The following is an 18931-nucleotide window of genomic DNA, read 5'->3' as shown; positions in this document are numbered from 1 at the left end:
CACCCAAACACAGGCACCCAAACACAGGCACCCAAACACAGGCACCCAAACACAAGCACCCAAACACAGGCACCCAAACACAAGCACCCAAACACAGGCACCCAAACACAAGCACCCAAACACAGGCACCCAAACACAGGAACCCAAACACAGACACCCAAACACAGGCACCCAAACACAGGCACCCAAACACAGGCACCCAAACACAAGCACCCAAACACAGGCACCCAAACACAAGCACCCAAACACAGGCACCCAAACACAAGCACCCAAACACAGGCACCCAAACACAGGCACCCAAACACAGGCACCCAAACACAAGCACCCAAACACAGGCACCCAAACACAGGCACCCAAACACAGGCACCCGAACACAGGCACCCAAACACAGGCACCCAAACACAGACACCCAAACACAAGCACCCAAACACAGGCACCCAAACACAGGCAACCAAACACAAGCACCCAAACACAAGCACCCAAACACAGGCACCCAAACACAAGCACCCAAACACAGGCACCCAAACACAAGCACCCAAACACAGGCACCCAAACACAGGCACCCAAACACAGGCACCCAAACACAGGCACCCAAACACAAGCACCCAAACACAGGCACCCGAACACAGGCAACCAAACACAGGCACCCGAACACAGGCACCCAAACACAGGCACCCAAACACAGACACCCAAACACAAGCACCCAAACACAGGCACCCAAACACAGGCAACCAAACACAAGCACCCAAACACAAGCACCCAAACACAGGCACCCAAACAGAGGCACCCAAACACAAGGACCCAAACACAGGCACCCAAACACAGGCACCCAAACACAGGCACCCAAACACAAGCACCCAAACACAAGCACCCAAACACAGGCACCCAAACACAGGCACCCAACACAGGCACCCAAACACAGGCACCCAAACACAGGCACCCAAACACAGGCACCCAAACACAGGCACCCAAACACAGGCACCCAAACACAGGCACCCAAACACAGGCACCCAACACAGGCACCCAAACACAGGCACCCAAACACAGGCACCCAAACACAGGCACCCAAACACAGGCACCCAAACACAGGCACCCAAACACAAGTACCCAAACACAGGCACCCAAACACAAGCACCCAAACACAGGCACCCAAACACAGGCACCTAAACACAAGCACCCAAACACAGGCACCCAAACACAAGCACCTAAACACAAGCACCCAAACACAGGCACCCAAACACAGGCACCCAAACACAGGCACCCAAACACAAGTACCCAAACACAGGCACCCAAACACAAGCACCCAAACACAGGCACCCAAACACAGGCACCCAAACACAGGCACCCAAACACAGGCACCCAAACACAGGCACCCGAACACAGGCACCCGAACACAGGCACCCAAACACAGGCACCCAAACACAAGCACCCAAAAACAAGCACCCAAACACAGGCACCCAAACACAGGCACCCAAAACAAGCACCCAAACACAAGCACCCAAACACAAGCACCCAAACACAGGCACCCAAACACAGGCACCCAAACACAAGCACCCAAACACAAGCACCCAAACACAGGCACCCAAACACAGGCACCCAAACACAGGCACCCAAACACAAGCACCCAAACACAGGCACCCAAACACAGGCACCCAAACACAGGCACCCAAACACAGGCACCCAAACACAGGCACCCAAACACAAGCACCCAAACACAAGCACCCAAACACAAGCACCCAAACACAGGCACCCAAACACAGGCACCCAAACACAAGCACCCAAACACAAGCACCCAAACACAGGCACCCAAACACAAGCACCCAAACACAAGCACCCAAACACAAGCACCCAAACACAAGCACCCAAACACAGGCACCCAAACACAGGCACCCAAACACAAGGACCCAAACACAGGCACCCAAACACAGGCACCCAAACACAGGCACCCAAACACAAGCACCCAAACACAAGCACCCAAACACAGGCACCCAAACACAGGCACCCAACACAGGCACCCAAACACAGGCACCCAAACACAGGCACCCAAACACAGGCACCCAAACACAGGCACCCAAACACAGGCACCCAAACACAGGCACCCAAACACAGGCACCCAACACAGGCACCCAAACACAGGCACCCAAACACAGGCACCCAAACACAAGTACCCAAACACAGGCACCCAAACACAAGCACCCAAACACAGGCACCCAAACACAGGCACCTAAACACAAGCACCCAAACACAGGCACCCAAACACAGGCACCCAAACACAAGCACCTAAACACAAGCACCCAAACACAGGCACCCAAACACAGGCACCCAAACACAAGTACCCAAACACAGGCACCCAAACACAAGCACCCAAACACAGGCACCCAAACACAGGCACCCAAACACAGGCACCCAAACACAGGCACCCGAACACAGGCACCCGAACACAGGCACCCAAACACAGGCACCCAAACACAAGCACCCAAAAACAAGCACCCAAACACAGGCACCCAAACACAGGCACCCAAAACAAGCACCCAAACACAAGCACCCAAACACAAGCACCCAAACACAGGCACCCAAACACAGGCACCCAAACACAAGCACCCAAACACAAGCACCCAAACACAGGCACCCAAACACAGGCACCCAAACACAGGCACCCAAACACAAGCACCCAAACACAGGCACCCAAACACAGGCACCCAAACACAGGCACCCAAACACAAGCACCCAAACACAAGCACCCAAACACAAGCACCCAAACACAGGCACCCAAACACAGGCACCCAAACACAAGCACCCAAACACAAGCACCCAAACACAGGCACCCAAACACAAGCACCCAAACACAAGCACCCAAACACAAGCACCCAAACACAGGCACCCAAACACAAGCACCCAAACACAAGCACCCAAACACAAGCACCCAAACACAAGCACCCAAACACAAGCACCCAAACACAAGCACCCAAACACAGGCACCCAAACACAAACACCCAAACACAGGCACCCAAACACAGGCACCCAAACACAAGCACCCAAACACAAGCACCCAAACACAAGCACCCAAACACAAGCACCCAAACACAAGCACCCAAACACAGGCACCCAAACACAGGCACCCAAACACAAGGACCCAAACACAGGCACCCAAACACAGGCACCCAAACACAGGCACCCAAACACAGGCACCCAAACACAAGCACCCAAACACAAGCACCCAAACACAGGCACCCAAACACAGGCACCCAACACAGGCACCCAAACACAGGCACCCAAACACAGGCACCCAAACACAGGCACCCAAACACAGGCACCCAAACACAAGTACCCAAACACAGGCACCCAAACACAAGCACCCAAACACAGGCACCCAAACACAGGCACCTAAACACAAGCACCCAAACACAGGCACCCAAACACAGGCACCCAAACACAAGCACCTAAACACAAGCACCCAAACACAGGCACCCAAACACAGGCACCCAAACACAAGTACCCAAACACAGGCACCCAAACACAAGCACCCAAACACAGGCACCCAAACACAGGCACCCAAACACAGGCACCCAAACACAGGCACCCGAACACAGGCACCCGAACACAGGCACCCAAACACAGGCACCCAAACACAAGCACCCAAAAACAAGCACCCAAACACAGGCACCCAAACACAGGCACCCAAAACAAGCACCCAAACACAAGCACCCAAACACAAGCACCCAAACACAAGCACCCAAACACAGGCACCCAAACACAGGCACCCAAACACAAGCACCCAAACACAAGCACCCAAACACAGGCACCCAAACACAGGCACCCAAACACAGGCACCCAAACACAAGCACCCAAACACAGGCACCCAAACACAGGCACCCAAACACAGGCACCCAAACACAAGCACCCAAACACAAGCACCCAAACACAAGCACCCAAACACAGGCACCCAAACACAGGCACCCAAACACAAGCACCCAAACACAAGCACCCAAACACAGGCACCCAAACACAAGCACCCAAACACAAGCACCCAAACACAAGCACCCAAACACAGGCACCCAAACACAAGCACCCAAACACAAGCACCCAAACACAAGCACCCAAACACAAGCACCCAAACACAAGCACCCAAACACAAGCACCCAAACACAGGCACCCAAACACAAACACCCAAACACAGGCACCCAAACACAGGCACCCAAACACAAGCACCCAAACACAAGCACCCAAACACAAGCACCCAAACACAGGCACCCAAACACAAACACCCAAACACAGGCACCCAAACACAGGCACCCAAACACAAGCACCCAAACACAAGCACCCAAACACAAGCACCCAAACACAGGCACCCAAACACAAACACCCAAACACAGGCACCCAAACACAGGCACCCAAACACAAGCACCCAAACACAGGTACCCAAACACAAGCACCCAAACACAGGCACCCAAACACAGGCACCCAAACACAATCACCCAAACACAAGCATCCAAACACAGGCACCCAAACACAAGCACCCAAACACAGGCACCCAAACACAAACACCCAAACACAGGCACCCAAACACAGGCACCCAAACACAAGCACCCAAACACAGGCACCCAAACACAAGCACCCAAACACAAGCACCCAAACACAGGCACCCAAACACAAGCACCCAAACACAGGCACCCAAACACAGGCACCCAAACACAATCACCCAAACACAAGCATCCAAACACAGGCACCCAAACACAAGCACCCAAACACAGGCACCCAAACACAAGCACCCAAACACAAGCACCCAAACACAGGCACCCAAACACAGGCACCCAAACAAAGGCACCCAAACACAGGCACCCAAACACAAGCACCCAAACACAAGCACCCAAACACAAGCACCCAAACACAGGCACCCAAACACAATCACCCAAACACAAGCATCCAAACACAGGCACCCAAACACAAGCACCCAAACACAAGCACCCAAACACAAGCACCCAAACACAGGCACCCAAACACAATCACCCAAACACAAGCATCCAAACACAGGCACCCAAACACAAGCACCCAAACACAGGCACCCAAACACAGGCACCCAAACAAAGGCACCCAAACACAGGCACCCAAACACAAGCACCCAAACACAAGCACCCAAACACAAGCACCCAAACACAGGCACCCAAACACAGGCACCCAAACACAGGCACCCAAACACAGGCACCCAAACACAGGCACCCAAACACAGGCACCCAAACACAGGCACCCAAACACAGGCACCCAAACACAAGCACCCAAACACAGGCACCCAAACACAAGCACCCAAACACAGGCACCCAAACACAGGCACCCAAACACAATCACCCAAACACAAGCACCCAAACACAGGCACCCAAACACAAGCACCCAAACACAGGCACCCAAACACAGGCACCCAAACACAGGCACCCAAACACAGGCACCCAAACAAAGGCACCCAAACACAGGCACCCAAACACAGGCACCCAAACACAAGCACCCAAACACAAGCACCCAAACACAAGCACCCAAACACAAGCACCCAAACACAGGCACCCAAACACAGGCACCCAAACACAGGCACCCAAACACAATCACCCAAACACAAGCACCCAAACACAGGCACCCAAACACAAGCACCCAAACACAGGCACCCAAACACAGGCACCCAAACACAGGCACCCAAACAAAGGCACCCAAACACAGGCACCCAAACACAGGCACCCAAACACAGGCACCCAAACACAGGCACCCAAACACAATCACCCAAACACAAGCACCCAAACACAGGCACCCAAACACAAGCACCCAAACACAGGCACCCAAACACAGGCACCCAAACACAGGCACCCAAACACAGGCACCCAAACACAGGCACCCAAACACAGGCACCCAAACACAGGCACCCAAACACAGGCACCCAAACACAGGCACCCAAACACAAGCACCCAAACACAGGCACCCAAACACAGGCACCCAAACACAGGCACCCAAACACAGGCACCCAAACACAGGCACCCAAACACAGGCACCCAAACACAGGCACCCAAACACAGGCACCCAAACACAGGCACCCAAACACAAGCACCCAAACACAGGCACCCAAACACAGGCACCCAAACACAGGCACCCAAACACAGGCACCCAAACACAAGCACCCAAACACAAGCACCCAAACACAAGCACCCAAACACAGGCACCCAAACACAGGCACCCAAACACAGGCACCCAAACACAGGCACCCAAACACAGGCACCCACTCCTCTGATCCATGCATCTGCTATGCAGGGCTACTGAAGTTCCAGCCAGGGCCAGTGGGTTTGGGCTGTGAAGCCCGAGGTTTCTCCCTGGTGAGTCTTGTCTGGCCGCAGGCCTGGCGTCCATTAAAAGCCGCCTTTAGTGTCCTGTTGGTGTGTGTGTGTGTTTCCATATATGTGTAATCCCACCTTCTTGTCAGACAGTCCGGTGACTTGGTCCACAAACTCTTCCTGGATCATGAAGGCAGCCAGGTTGGCAGTGTAGGAGGCCAGGAAGATGACAGCAAAGAAGGCCCACACGGACACGATGAATTTACTGGTGGTGCCCTTTGGGTTCTGCACAGGCACAGAGTTGTTGAACACCAGACCCCACAGCAGCCATATTGCCTTACCGACGGTAAACGATGGACCGTGTGGGTCTGAGTGAGCAGCGTGGGAGCAGAAGGAGCAATAGAAGGGAAACAGATTACCAGCTGAAAAGCTGAGGGAGGTAAAGGACTACAGAAAAAACAGGAAAATGGTGCAAATACAATAAAAATTCGAGCTTTAATTTCCGCCTATGGAACAGTTATAAAGATGGATGTCCCTAACCATTTATAAAAGGAAATTAAAAGATCACCTGTACTCTATGGGACTGTCTTAATACTTTTTCTTCTCTTTTTGTTTATAGTTGCCATTGCAATTTAGTCTTTTGATTTATTGTAATTTATTTCTTGAGTCATTGCTTGATTATTGATTTTTGTGATGTTGTTTTTATTCCTTGTCTTTCTTTTTTTCGCTCTCATTAATACATTTGTTGTTTTATCCTGATAAGATACATTTAATGTGGTTTATTTATCTTAATGGTGAGGTTCTATATAAGCCCTCCCAGGGTTTCTAACCTCTCCAGCACTGATTCATTGCAGCTTATCATTTATATTGCATATATAGTTATTTATTTATTTTATTCTGCACCCAAGCACCCATGACTCATGACTGAGTCACTATGCTAATGTTAATGGTAATGCTAATGCTAATGTTAATGTTAATGGTTTTAGTTGTTAAAGAAACCATGCTCTCTTTCTTTTCTAAGGTTTTCTGTATCTGGACATTATAAAAAACCCTCAGATTCAGACTGTGTACCTGTGTAAAGCTCTGAGAAATTACAAGAAAAACTAAGAGCTCCGTCTGAGACAGGCCTCAGATATGCCCGTCAGATGGTAAAGTTCATGATAGTACAAGTAGATAAAGATGAAGTTTGTCTTGTTTGGAAGGGTTGTTAAAGGAAACTAACATGGTGACACAGATCAGATATGCAAAGCTGCATCTGATCAAACCATAAGACTTCTGGAACGATGTCCTTTGGACCAGCAGTCAGCACGGTGGTGGACGGGTGCTGATCTGGGCTGGTTCTGCAGCCACAGGACCTGAACAGCTTGAGTTGGCCACCAACTGGTCTGTACACCAAAGTGTTCTGGAGTCAGATGTGAGGCCATCTGTCATGATCTGGTTTGGCTGTGGAGCTGTTCTGTGTTCTGAGTTCTGTAGGTCGGGCTGAGCAGGCTTCACAGAACACAGGGACGGAGGCCGGTTGCTGCCTGCTGCCACAGCTGTCCACATCTACAGCCATCAACCCTAATCCCTGATAGGGGAATTTTTTCTCCACTTTACTTGTACTTTCTTGTTGGTTGTACTTTCTCCTCTAATTTCACATTGTAGATAGTGATACTCATCATATTTGGTCCAGTTGTGCATTTTTGACTATTTTTTCAAATTTCAAACACACATCATATACAATGCAATTTTTCATTGTGTAGAAAAAGAAAATCCTTGATTTCTGATTTCTTTAGATGCCAATTTGAACTTTTTAGCCCAGATTTTAAGCCTTTAGGTGCCAGTATTTTCAAAATATGGAATGCAAAGTGGAATTATTGAGTAGGGATAATTATGGTCTGGGATATGTCAATGATTAGCAACAACATTGATTTTTAGGGATTTTTATTTTTTTGTTATGCCTGATTTAAAAAAAAAAAAACTCCTTAAAGGCGGGGTAGGGGATTTTTTTTCTGGAAATTTTTTTAGATATTGCTTGAAATACTCTTCACACCCCCATTGCAACCAATTAATTAAAAGTTTTGACACAAATATGAAAAGTTTTAGTGGCCTCTAGAACGTACAATCTAGGAAAAACAGTATCCAATCATTGTGAACGATGCCGTCTATCAAACTGCAATCTGCTCCTCCCTCCCCCTCCTTCTCCCTGTGCGCGTACCCTGCTCCGTGAACGTCCAGAAGCTTGGCAGGAAGCTAAACTAGAGCCAGCTTGGCTAGCACCTAGCATTATTAAACGTATAGTTAGCATAAACTAAATACTAAATACGGCAACGATCGATGCTTGCTGTCAGAACAGCGCTCGTGCACCTTCGTGCTCGTGCGCGTTCATGTACTCTAGAGGCGTGCCTTCGGGGGGAAAGTGAAGAACAGGGTTGGGACTTTTTACCTGTGTATTTTCAAAATGCAGCTTCGCTGGACTCAAAATCCAGGATCTCCTACCCTACCTTTAATTTCTGAAAAGGGACATTTTCGTCCCCTTCTAAAATGATCCCCAAAATACCATATATTAATATTTTTTTCACTTTTTTTTCCAGAAATCTTTTCTTCAACTTCAGTTCTGATCATAACCACCAAGATTTCAATTATTTAAAAAAAGTAACCCTTTAAATACCAGTGTATATGAGGTAAACACCAATTCCTGTTAAAACACACACAAAAACTGCTGTATTTTCAATGCAAAGTGAAATATTCTATGGGGGATTATTAGGTCTGGGATGTGTTTGTGCTCTCCCAGTTCTCCTTCTCTCACTGAATAAACCCGTGTTGCCCTGGTGATATCTTGCGTTTTGACTCCATTTCTCGTTTTGGCTTTAGCCACCATGACACCATCTGGCTGACAGCTAAAGCTTGACCGAAATCGGATCATTCAACAGGACAATAATTCCAAACACAGCAGCAGATCTACAGCAGAATGTGTGAAAAAGAGAAGAATCCAGACGGCGGGACCTTAAGAGAGCTGTGCAGAAAACTTGTGTGAGACTGATGGTGTCATACAGAGAAAATGTTTCTTAATCATGAGAAGTACTTCGTTTTTGTACAATTCTTCTGCGTTGTGACTAAGTTTTTGTTAAATGAACAATGACACAGTGTAACATGTCATGTGTTTTTGTTGATCTGAGGTTAGGACTGAGTTTTTTTTACCTGTACATTGTTCAAATCTTAAAGGGATAGTTCGCCTCTTTTGACATGAAGCTGTATAACATCCCATATCAGCAACATCATTTCTGAACATCTTCTTACCCCCTGCTGCGTCCTGTGAGCAGAGTTCCAGCCTCGTTTTGGTGTTGATGAAGGTAGTCCGGCTAGTTGGCTGGGGTTTAAAAAATAAAGCGTTTTGCTTCTCAAAACAATATGCGTTCAACAGAGTAATACATTTGCATCACAAAATGGTTCTCCAGGAAAAAGTCAGACCTTTCCTTTTCTTTTGTTTCTTTCCTTTCCTTTCCTTCTCTTTTCCTTTCCTTTCCTTTCCTTTCCTTTCCTTTCCTTTCCTTTCCTTTCCTTTCCTTTTGTTTCCTTTCCTTTCATTTCCTTTCCTTTTGTTTTGTTTCCTTTCTTTTCGTTTCATTTCATTTCCTTTCCTTTCTTTCGTTTTCTTTTGTTTTGTTTCCTTTCCTTCTCTTTTTCTTTCCTTTCCTTCCGTTTCCTTTCGTTTTGTTTTGTTTTGTTTTGTTTCCTTTCCTTCTCTTTTTCTTTCCTTTCCTTCGGTTTCCTTTCGTTTTGTTTTGTTTTGTTTTGTTTCCTTTCCTTCTCTTTCCTTTCTTTACTTTTCTTTCCTTTCATTTCCTTTCCTTTTGTTTCCTCTCCTTTCCTTTCCTTTCATTTCCTTTTGTTTCATCTCCTTTCCTTTCCTTTCCTTTCCTTTCCTTTCCTTTACCTGCTGTGTAGCCCTGTGCAGAGCGAGCAGTCCCCTGCTTCTGAGCAGCAAACACCGTAACAGGCGCGGCTGTCGCCAGGCAGCAGACAGTGATACGAAGGGAGAGAAAATAGGGCCAAGAGATTGTGAGGTCTGACTTTTTCCTGTTGAACCATTTTGTGATGCAAATGTATTACTCTTTTGAACGCATATTGTTCTGAGAAGCAAAACGCTTTATTTTTTAAACCCCAGCCAACTAGCCGGACTACCTTCATCAACACCAAAACGAGGCTGGAACTCTGCTCACAGGACGCAGCAGGGGGTAAGAAGATGTTCAGAAATGATGTTGCTGATATGGGATGTCATACAGCTACATGTCAAAAGAGGCGAACTGTCCCTTTAAATGAGCTGTGCAGAAACGAGGCTCCAAACTTGTGTGATACTGATGGTGTCATACAGAGAAAAAAAAACTTGTAGTTGTTGCTGCTAAAGGTGAATCTACACGTTTCTTAATCATGGAAGTACTTCGTTTTTTTGTACAATTCTTCTGCATTGTGGCTAAGTTTTTGCTAAATGAATAATGACACAGTGTAACATCTCATGTGTTTTTGTTGATCTGAGGTTGCAAATGAACAATTTTAGGCCGTGGTTAAGACTGAATGATTTAATTATGTACCGATACATCAAACCTTAGAACTGAAAGCTTCTTTTTCACCTGTAAATCGTTCAAATTTGATCAAAAAATCAAAAAGGCAACGGCCAAAATGTCAAAGCTGTCTTCCAAATGTTTAATTCCAGAGGTTGTTCATTTATGTAAGTCATCACACATACTGTCAGTAGTCTTTTCAACAAAAAGAGAGTTTTATGATACAGCCCGGGGGACTCTTGTTTTTTGCATTTGAAGTATTTGTTATGCAATTAGTAGTGTATAATGGAGACATAATGTGGAGGTGGAAGAGAGAGGCTATTTAATTTAATGGGGCCAGAGGGTGACGTTGTAAAAATGTGATAGTATTACTTGCTTTCAATTTTTATTGATGCCTACAGCTCACACATTTTGCCGCAGTCGGTGGAAACAAGCACTTTTTTTTGGGTTAGGAGCATGAAAAATAGGTCAAAATTAAAAAGGTTTCTTTTTTTCCACAAAATGAAATCAAAGCCTCAACTAAATAAGTAACCTCTGTTCATCGCTTGATGAATTTACAAGCACAACCACATCTGAAAGAATGTTCCTCAGACTTATATCATGCAGAGAAAAGGAAAAAGAAGTGCTTTTGAGATTTAGACCTACTACTGAGAGGGTGCCGGCACATATTTCTGCCTGTTAGGCTCAAACCACAAACCCAAACATGGCAGAATAGCTGCAATGTTTTCATCTGGGTTAAAGCCATAAGGTGATAGATTGCTCTATTCTGATCATTCTGTTCGGCAGCAAAGAGAAGAGGGTCAGCGTTGGTAAATATCTTGAGACTCGGGACCTTACAATCACTGACCAAGTCGGTAACCTCGGAGTGTTGATAGACTCAGATCTGACTTTCAGCAGCCACATCAAAGCTGTCACCAAGGCAGCTTTTTACCATCTCAGAAACATCAACAGAATTAAAGGTTTCCTCTCCCAAACAGACCAGGAGAAACTCATCCATGCATTCATCTCCAGTAGACTCCATTACTGTAACGCTCTTTTAACTGGACTTCCCAAAAAGAGCATTAAACATCTGCAGCTCATCCAGAACGCTGCTGCTGGAGTTTTAACCCGGACTAAGAGATCTGAACACATCACAGCAGCTTTAAAATCTTTACTCTGGCTTCCAGTCAGTCACAGAATAGATTTTAATGCTAAAATATAATTCTATAGATTTAAGACATTTTTAAATCCAGGTTAAAAACATTTCTGTTCTCATGTGTCTATGCATGAAATCTGCACGATATCTTTGAACTTATCTGGACTGTTGCTTGTTTTTAAATTCATTTAAATTAATTTTATTTGTTTCTCTTTATATTCTTTTATGTATTTTTAATGCTTCTTCCACTCCCTGCTGCAATGCTTTTATTTTATGTAAAGCACTTTGAATTGTTTGTACATGAAATGTGCTATACAAATAAATTTGATTTGACTTGATTTATATTGGGGGAATGCACTTATTTACTTTATCTTATATAGAAAATTAGATGTTTTATGTTCCTTAGCCAGGTTTAAAGGTGATTGCAGGCATCTCACCAGGTTATTTGTTCACTTCCACACACTGTTTTTAGGTTTTACAAGCTGTAGTTTCATAAGTTAAGACAATAAGATAAGTATCAGTTTCCTAATGAAAAAAGAGCATTAAACACATTTCATTTTTGTTTTCTTTTAAATATGAATACAACAATAGTCTCTAATCCAGAGTCAGCCGGACAGCTGAAGGTTCTGGTTGTTAATGATGCCTCAGATAACAGTTTCTCCCTTTTCTGGCACTGATAGAGACATGGTAACACGATTTAACTTTGTCTGATTTATCTGGACCCAGAGCTAATAGTGGACTGGTCGCTTTTATTGTTTGCTTCAGGGGGAACACTTGGATTCGTGCTTCCCGGAGCTGGGAGGAACGCTTGGTGTGATTTTCTGGACTGTGTGCGTGTGAGTCTACCTTTGCCTTGAGCCAAGTTGCGGTTGAAGCCCAGTGGACTGATAAACTCAAAGAGAAAGACGGCGATGGCTGTGACAAGGAGCAGCATCACAAACATCATCACCCAAACCGATGCGCTGAAGGGCTCTGAGAGGAGGGGAAGAAGAAGACCCAGTTTAAGTGAAATCCAGTACATGAGACATGGAGGCACGAAATAATGAAGGAGGGGAAAAATGGTGAGGAAAAGATGATGGGAAAGACACAGAGAGTGGAGAATGGAGGGAAAGAAGGAGCGGGAGAGTTAGTCACAGAGTATGACGGAGCACATTTCCATATTTCTCATTACTCCCCTGGATGAGAGCTGAGAAAAAAGGGGGAGGCGGGGGAGAAAAGGGTGAAGATGAGAATCAAACTCGTAGTGATCTGATGTGCCCTGCTGTGGGCATGTGTGTGCGTCTGTGTTTAGTGTGCAGCAGGGCAGGAGTTCAGAGAGCGGCATGAGATATGTTAGGGATACGTTAAACCCAGACAAACGCTGTGTGTGGGTGTGTTCTTGCACTTAGTGTTGAGTGAGGACCGAGTCAAGTTTTTAACCAACAGAGTGAGGTCATTTTTACATAAGCCGCTTTCGGACTGTAGGAACCTTTGGCAGTTCTAATAACCTTTTAATCCGCGGGGCCGTTTTCTCCCGTGTTCGGACATACAGGAACTCGGGGCTATCTCCCTAAGTTCCTATAACCATTTAGCTCCTTCTCCAAGGTCAGGTCTTTTCATGGTTCTATAGAACGCATCTGACGGAGGTGTTTGGTGGTCGGTAGCTACGCCCCATGTCATGCTATCACGGCTGAAATGTTTCCTCATAGACACAGACACAACCGGCGGGTGTTTAATAAGTTCAACTTACACTGGTCTCATTTGTCTGCAGCGCTCTGCTCTCCTTTCTTCCTTCATGAAACGAAGAAGTATCGCCTGTGCTCGATCCTTCGTCTCCTGACTCTCTCTGTGAGCTCTTCCAGCCTCCATGTTAGATGCCTGATGTGATCGTCCATGATTAATATCACCATCATGCAGACCATGAACACGGTGGCCTCCCCGCTCTCCATGTTAGCTTCTTTGTGGTGTTTTTTGTTTTTTCTTCTCTCCTTACTTTTACCGGGTTTTGTTTTGTTGTTGAATGTGGCGCTAAACGGCTAACGTAACACGTCACTGACGCAGACGGCTGCGCGCGGCGCATCAGTCCCGACCTGGTCCCGACTCATGTGCAAATGCAGACTGAAACAGTTCCGCTGGGGAAGGACAGTTATCAGAACGAAATTCGAGTAGGACAGTTCTTATAACTGAGTTCTTATAACTACTCTGTCCGAAAGCGGCTATAGTGAGGACATTTTGGCCGGTCCTCACTTTGTTTCCCTCTGGATGACCTCCTTAGGTTATGTAGATGCTATCCTCTAATTTTCTCAGTAGGACCTCAGAATGTCCTAAGTGTCAATTTTTCACCCTAAAGTTTAACACAGATTAAAATCTCTTTCTGAATCTTTTGTGATTCTCAAAAGAATTCTCAAAATCTGAAGCAGTGTTATTGGATCACTACGCCACCTAGCAGAGATGGGACCAAGTCACACATGTGCAAGTCTCAAGTCTTAGCTTTCAAGTCCCAAGTCATTTTTTCTTAGGCAAGTCAAGTCAAGTCACCTTATGATTGCAATTTTACCTGCAGAATCTGATCTTAATAAAGTGAAAACACAAAGATATAAGTAACTGTCAGTAAGCATCATTGGCCAATGTGTCCAACCTGTCCACCCCGTATCATATCAAGCTAACGTTAGCTAACTACCAACTAGGCTAACAGGATAATATTAGCTAATTTGAGAAGCACTTACTGGTCAGAATGGATCTTTAAATGCCGAACAAAGTTCGAAGTTATGCTAGATGCTTAACACTCAAGTCCTTCAAGTCATCGAGTCTCAAGTCAAGTGCCGAGTCTTTAACTTCCAAGTCCGAGTCGAGTCTCAAGTCTTTTATTTTTTATCAAGTCAAGTCACAAGTCATCAAAACAGCAACTCGAGTCGACTCGAGTCCCCATCTCTGCCACCGAGTATCTGGAAATTAATGACACTTTGTTTGTTTCTAAGTGAACTAGAAATACTGGTCCTCACTTTGTGTGTGGTTTTCCTCGGTCCTTACTCAGCAATAAGTGCGAGAATGTGTGTGTGTGTGTGTGTGTGTGTGTGTCGCTGCATGTGTAAGCATGTGACTGCCAGGGTCAGCCAACCCTGAGAGATTGTGCATCGAGGTGCCTCTAATATGAGTGCCAGAGATACTGAACCGTCACTGATACCCCGGCCCGGGCTCAACGCACACACTGAGGTGCACACACCATCAGAAGCTCTCACCTAAGCATTCACCCCTGAACATAAACACGGCCACAGCGCATCCATTCTCCACTCAATACACATCCCGATATGTTTTTCTGTTTTATTCCTTTACACACAGGCGTGCCGACACATGGCTCCACACACAGAGACCGACACATGCATGGTCCAATACACCCCCCCGCTCCCTGCCCCGCTCCCCGCCTCGCTCCGGTGAAAATGTAAGACATTAGGCAAGCATGGTCATGTCAACAACTGGAGAGGAGGAGGAGGAGGAAGAAGAGAGGATTTTTTCTGAGAGGGCTTTGTCTGAGCCGACTTTAAAAAAAAAAACAGCTGGCAGGCTTCACATCTGCTCTGGTGGAAAATATTAATGCATCCAAATAAAGTCAGTCCTTGGATCAGGATTATCGTGCTCCAAGCCTTCAACTCGTTGGGGGACGGATGAAAAGAAAGAAATAAAATAACATAAATGAATCCCCATAAATGAAAAAAGTCAAAACAAAGGCAGATTTACCAAGGAAGGCCGAAGGAGAGACCGTTCCGTTGCTGCGTGACACCATGACGCTGATGCCAGTCTCCACAAAGGGCACGGAGAAGTCAATGACCTCTGACCTCTCCTCATTGATGGTCAGAGACCCGACGGCCATCACAGCCTTCTTGTACACCACCTGGCAAACAGACAGAAATCGCAGTTACATTAAAAACGGAAACATTTGGACGACATCACACAGTTTGCTGTCGGTGGGTTTTCCTTTCAAGGTGAAACGTCATGATGACTGCGGCTGCATAATGCCAGCCATGGTTGGAGGGCACTTCCATCTATTCCACCATTCCTGAGTGACTGAATGCACTCTGACAGACTCACATTCTGCTCATACAGACGGAATGTTTAGCTTTTCAGATTTTATTTTTTATTTTAAAACGCTTCAAACAGGCGGCTTCCTGAACCACACAATCTATAGATTTCAATTTAAGATCCTTTTATAATTCAGTTTGAACCTTTAGAGATTTTTCTGTGACAGAACTTAGTTTAAGTTAATCTTTAATATTTAATATAATAAACTACGTTTATTCATATTATGCAGAAAAGATGAGCGATAATGATGAAGTAAGCTGAAGACAACAATCTTTTTTACCCGAGCCCATGACGGTATGGACCATATAGTGATATTTATTTAATGAAGATTTAAAAATTAAATCATATTTTTAAAATATTCATGAAAATTTTTAAAACTATATCTAAGAAAAAAATCAATATTAAAGTGCATATGTCAGGTAGGTTTTTTTTTTTTTTTTTTTTTTTGTGATGTTTTACAAATGATCCCCGCTGAAATATAAGGCTATTTTTCATTTTTGTTTTCAGAACTACACTGCGAGACTTAACAGACTAACTCCATTCATCCATTTTTCATTCAGTTAAGGATCGTAGGTGGGGGCAGAGCCTATCCAGCAGGTTACGATGGGTCGTCAGCAGAGGTGGGTAGTAACGAGTTACATTTACTTGAGTAAGTTTTTGAAAAAATTATACTTCTAGGAGTAGTTTTAAATCTCTATACTTTTTACTTTTACTTGAGTAGATGTGTGCAGCAGAAACTGTCCTCTTACTCCGCTACATTAGGCTACAATGAGCTGGTTACTTTTCTTCTTACCTCTTTGGTATTCTACGCCTCATTATTTTTATCCCCCCGCGTACGCCTCATTTTAATGTTTTATTCTGACAGAGAGAGAGACTTCCGCCAAAGGCTCTACCACCTGACTGTGTTCCACCAATCAGACGCAACCGTGCAGTCTGGTCACGTGACCATACTCGATCTCAGCGGCGGGACGGGTTAGCTTTAGCATTAGCAGTCGTAGCAAACAAACAAAGAAACAGATGAAAAATGTCAGAACCAACGGTGGGAAATGAAGACGCAGACGAGGCCTCATACTGAAAGCATGTTTACCTTACAAAGAGTGAGAAACAGCAGCTACATTATGTGTCTTCTGTGTCAACCAAAACAAACGCACATTTCAGCAGAAACTCAACATCTAACTTGAGGAAACATGTAGCGCTAAGTTTCCTAAACTCGTTTTTCCCCCCATGGATAGGTGAATGTTTGTTTTTTAGGTTACATATGGGTTACACATGTTTTAAACATTTCCTAAGTCTCTTTTATTTTTTATTGAAGTACTTGAATTTACCTGGATTATTTTAATTGAAGCTATTTTGTAATTAATTAATTCATTTTAATTTATTTGATCAATTGGATGAACTCTAATTGGCCTAAAGATGATTATTTAGTATTTTTGTCTGTCTGATTGAATGCTTGTGTTAACAAATAAATCAGACGTTACTCAACAGTTACTCAGTACTTGAGTAGTTTTTTCACAGAGCACTTTTTAACTCTTACTCACGTAATTATTTGGATGACTACTTTTTACTTTTACTTGAGTACAATTTTTGGCTGCTCTACCCACCTCTGGTCGTCGGTCCATCACAGCACAAGACTTATTCTGTGATATTTTTTATGTTAATAAACCCCCATGAAACAACTCAAACTCTGGCCAAAGCCTGAGATATTTTTATTTGTCTGTACCCTCCAACACAGTCATTTTATGCAATCTGCTAAAAACTCATCACATCAATATTCCTTTATCACAATAATCATTGGGGCTATATTTTGTTTTCGAGTTAAATCCCACATAAACCGCACGGCTGCTGTAAATATTTAGCTGTGCAACAAATGAGAAACAAACAATAAATTACTGAGCCTGTTATATGAGCTCGAAACATCTGGGGGCGACATGGTTGTTCGGCTGGTGAAGAACCCCCGCTACCCACACACTGAGGCTGAGACAATATGAGCTGTCCAGGTTGGATTCTCACCGGGGCCCTTTGCTGCATGTCGGCACTTCTTTCGTCCCCCTTTCCTAATTCTAAATAATTTATGTCTAACAAAATGACAGTAAAGACAGGGTTGTTGCTTACGGAAGCCCAGAGCGGACGTGGTACGTATAAACTTTTTTCTGATGGTTTTCGAGGCCACTTTTTCTCCCCAGTCCGCCCCTGTTTATATGTGTTTATATGTATTTCTGGCAAAGGTTTTTACCCCCTTTCATTGAAAACTGAATAAAGTAGCCAATGAATCAAACATGGAATGTGGAGTGTTTGTGAAAATGCACAAAGCAAAGAAGAATGGAATCAGGTTTAACACACACCAATAATGCATTTTTAAATCCAGGTTAAAAACATTTCTGTTCTCATGTGTCTATGCATGAAATCTGCACGATATCTTTGAACTTATCTGGACTGTTGCTTGTTTTTAAATTCATTTAAATCATTTTATTTGTTTCTCTTTATATTCTTTTATGTATTTTTAATGCTTCTTCCACTCCCTGCTGCAATGCTTTTATTTTATGTGAAGCACTTTGAATTGATTTGTACATGAAATGTGCTACAAATACATTTGATTTGATTTGATTTATATTGGGGAATATACTTATTTACTTTATCTTATATAGAAAATTAGATGTTTTATGTTCCTTAGCCAGGTTTAAAGGTGATTGCAGGCATCTCACCAGGTTAGTTGTTCACTTTCACCCACTGTTTTTAGGTTTTACAAGCTGTAGTTTCATAAGTTAAGATAAGATAAGTATCAGTTTACAAATGAAAAAAGAGCATTAAACACATTTCATTTTTTTAGTTTTCTTTTAAATGTGAATACAACAGTAGTCTCTAATCCACGTCTCAGATTCATATTCATGAAA

The 18931-nt window shown here is 44.7% G+C and overlaps 1 protein-coding gene across 1 annotated transcript in view; it reads right to left on the bottom strand.

Moving 5' to 3' along the window:
- The window catches only part of LOC142378208 (glutamate receptor ionotropic, NMDA 2A-like), a 191210-nt gene that overhangs the window by 14652 nt on the left and 157627 nt on the right, over nucleotides 1-18931 (bottom strand). The window contains exons 12-14 of the mRNA XM_075462471.1: nucleotides 15699-15852; nucleotides 12831-12956; nucleotides 6444-6673 (exon numbers count right to left, since the gene is read on the bottom strand). Coding sequence (XP_075318586.1) covers nucleotides 6444-6673; nucleotides 12831-12956; nucleotides 15699-15852 — 510 coding nt within the window. The remainder of the gene's footprint in view (nucleotides 1-6443; nucleotides 6674-12830; nucleotides 12957-15698; nucleotides 15853-18931) is intronic.

The sequence above is a fragment of the Odontesthes bonariensis genome, chromosome 4, assembly GCF_027942865.1.
Source record: "Odontesthes bonariensis isolate fOdoBon6 chromosome 4, fOdoBon6.hap1, whole genome shotgun sequence".
Lineage (NCBI taxonomy): Eukaryota > Metazoa > Chordata > Actinopteri > Atheriniformes > Atherinopsidae > Odontesthes > Odontesthes bonariensis.
This window is presented reverse-complemented; position numbering and strand designations above follow the sequence as displayed.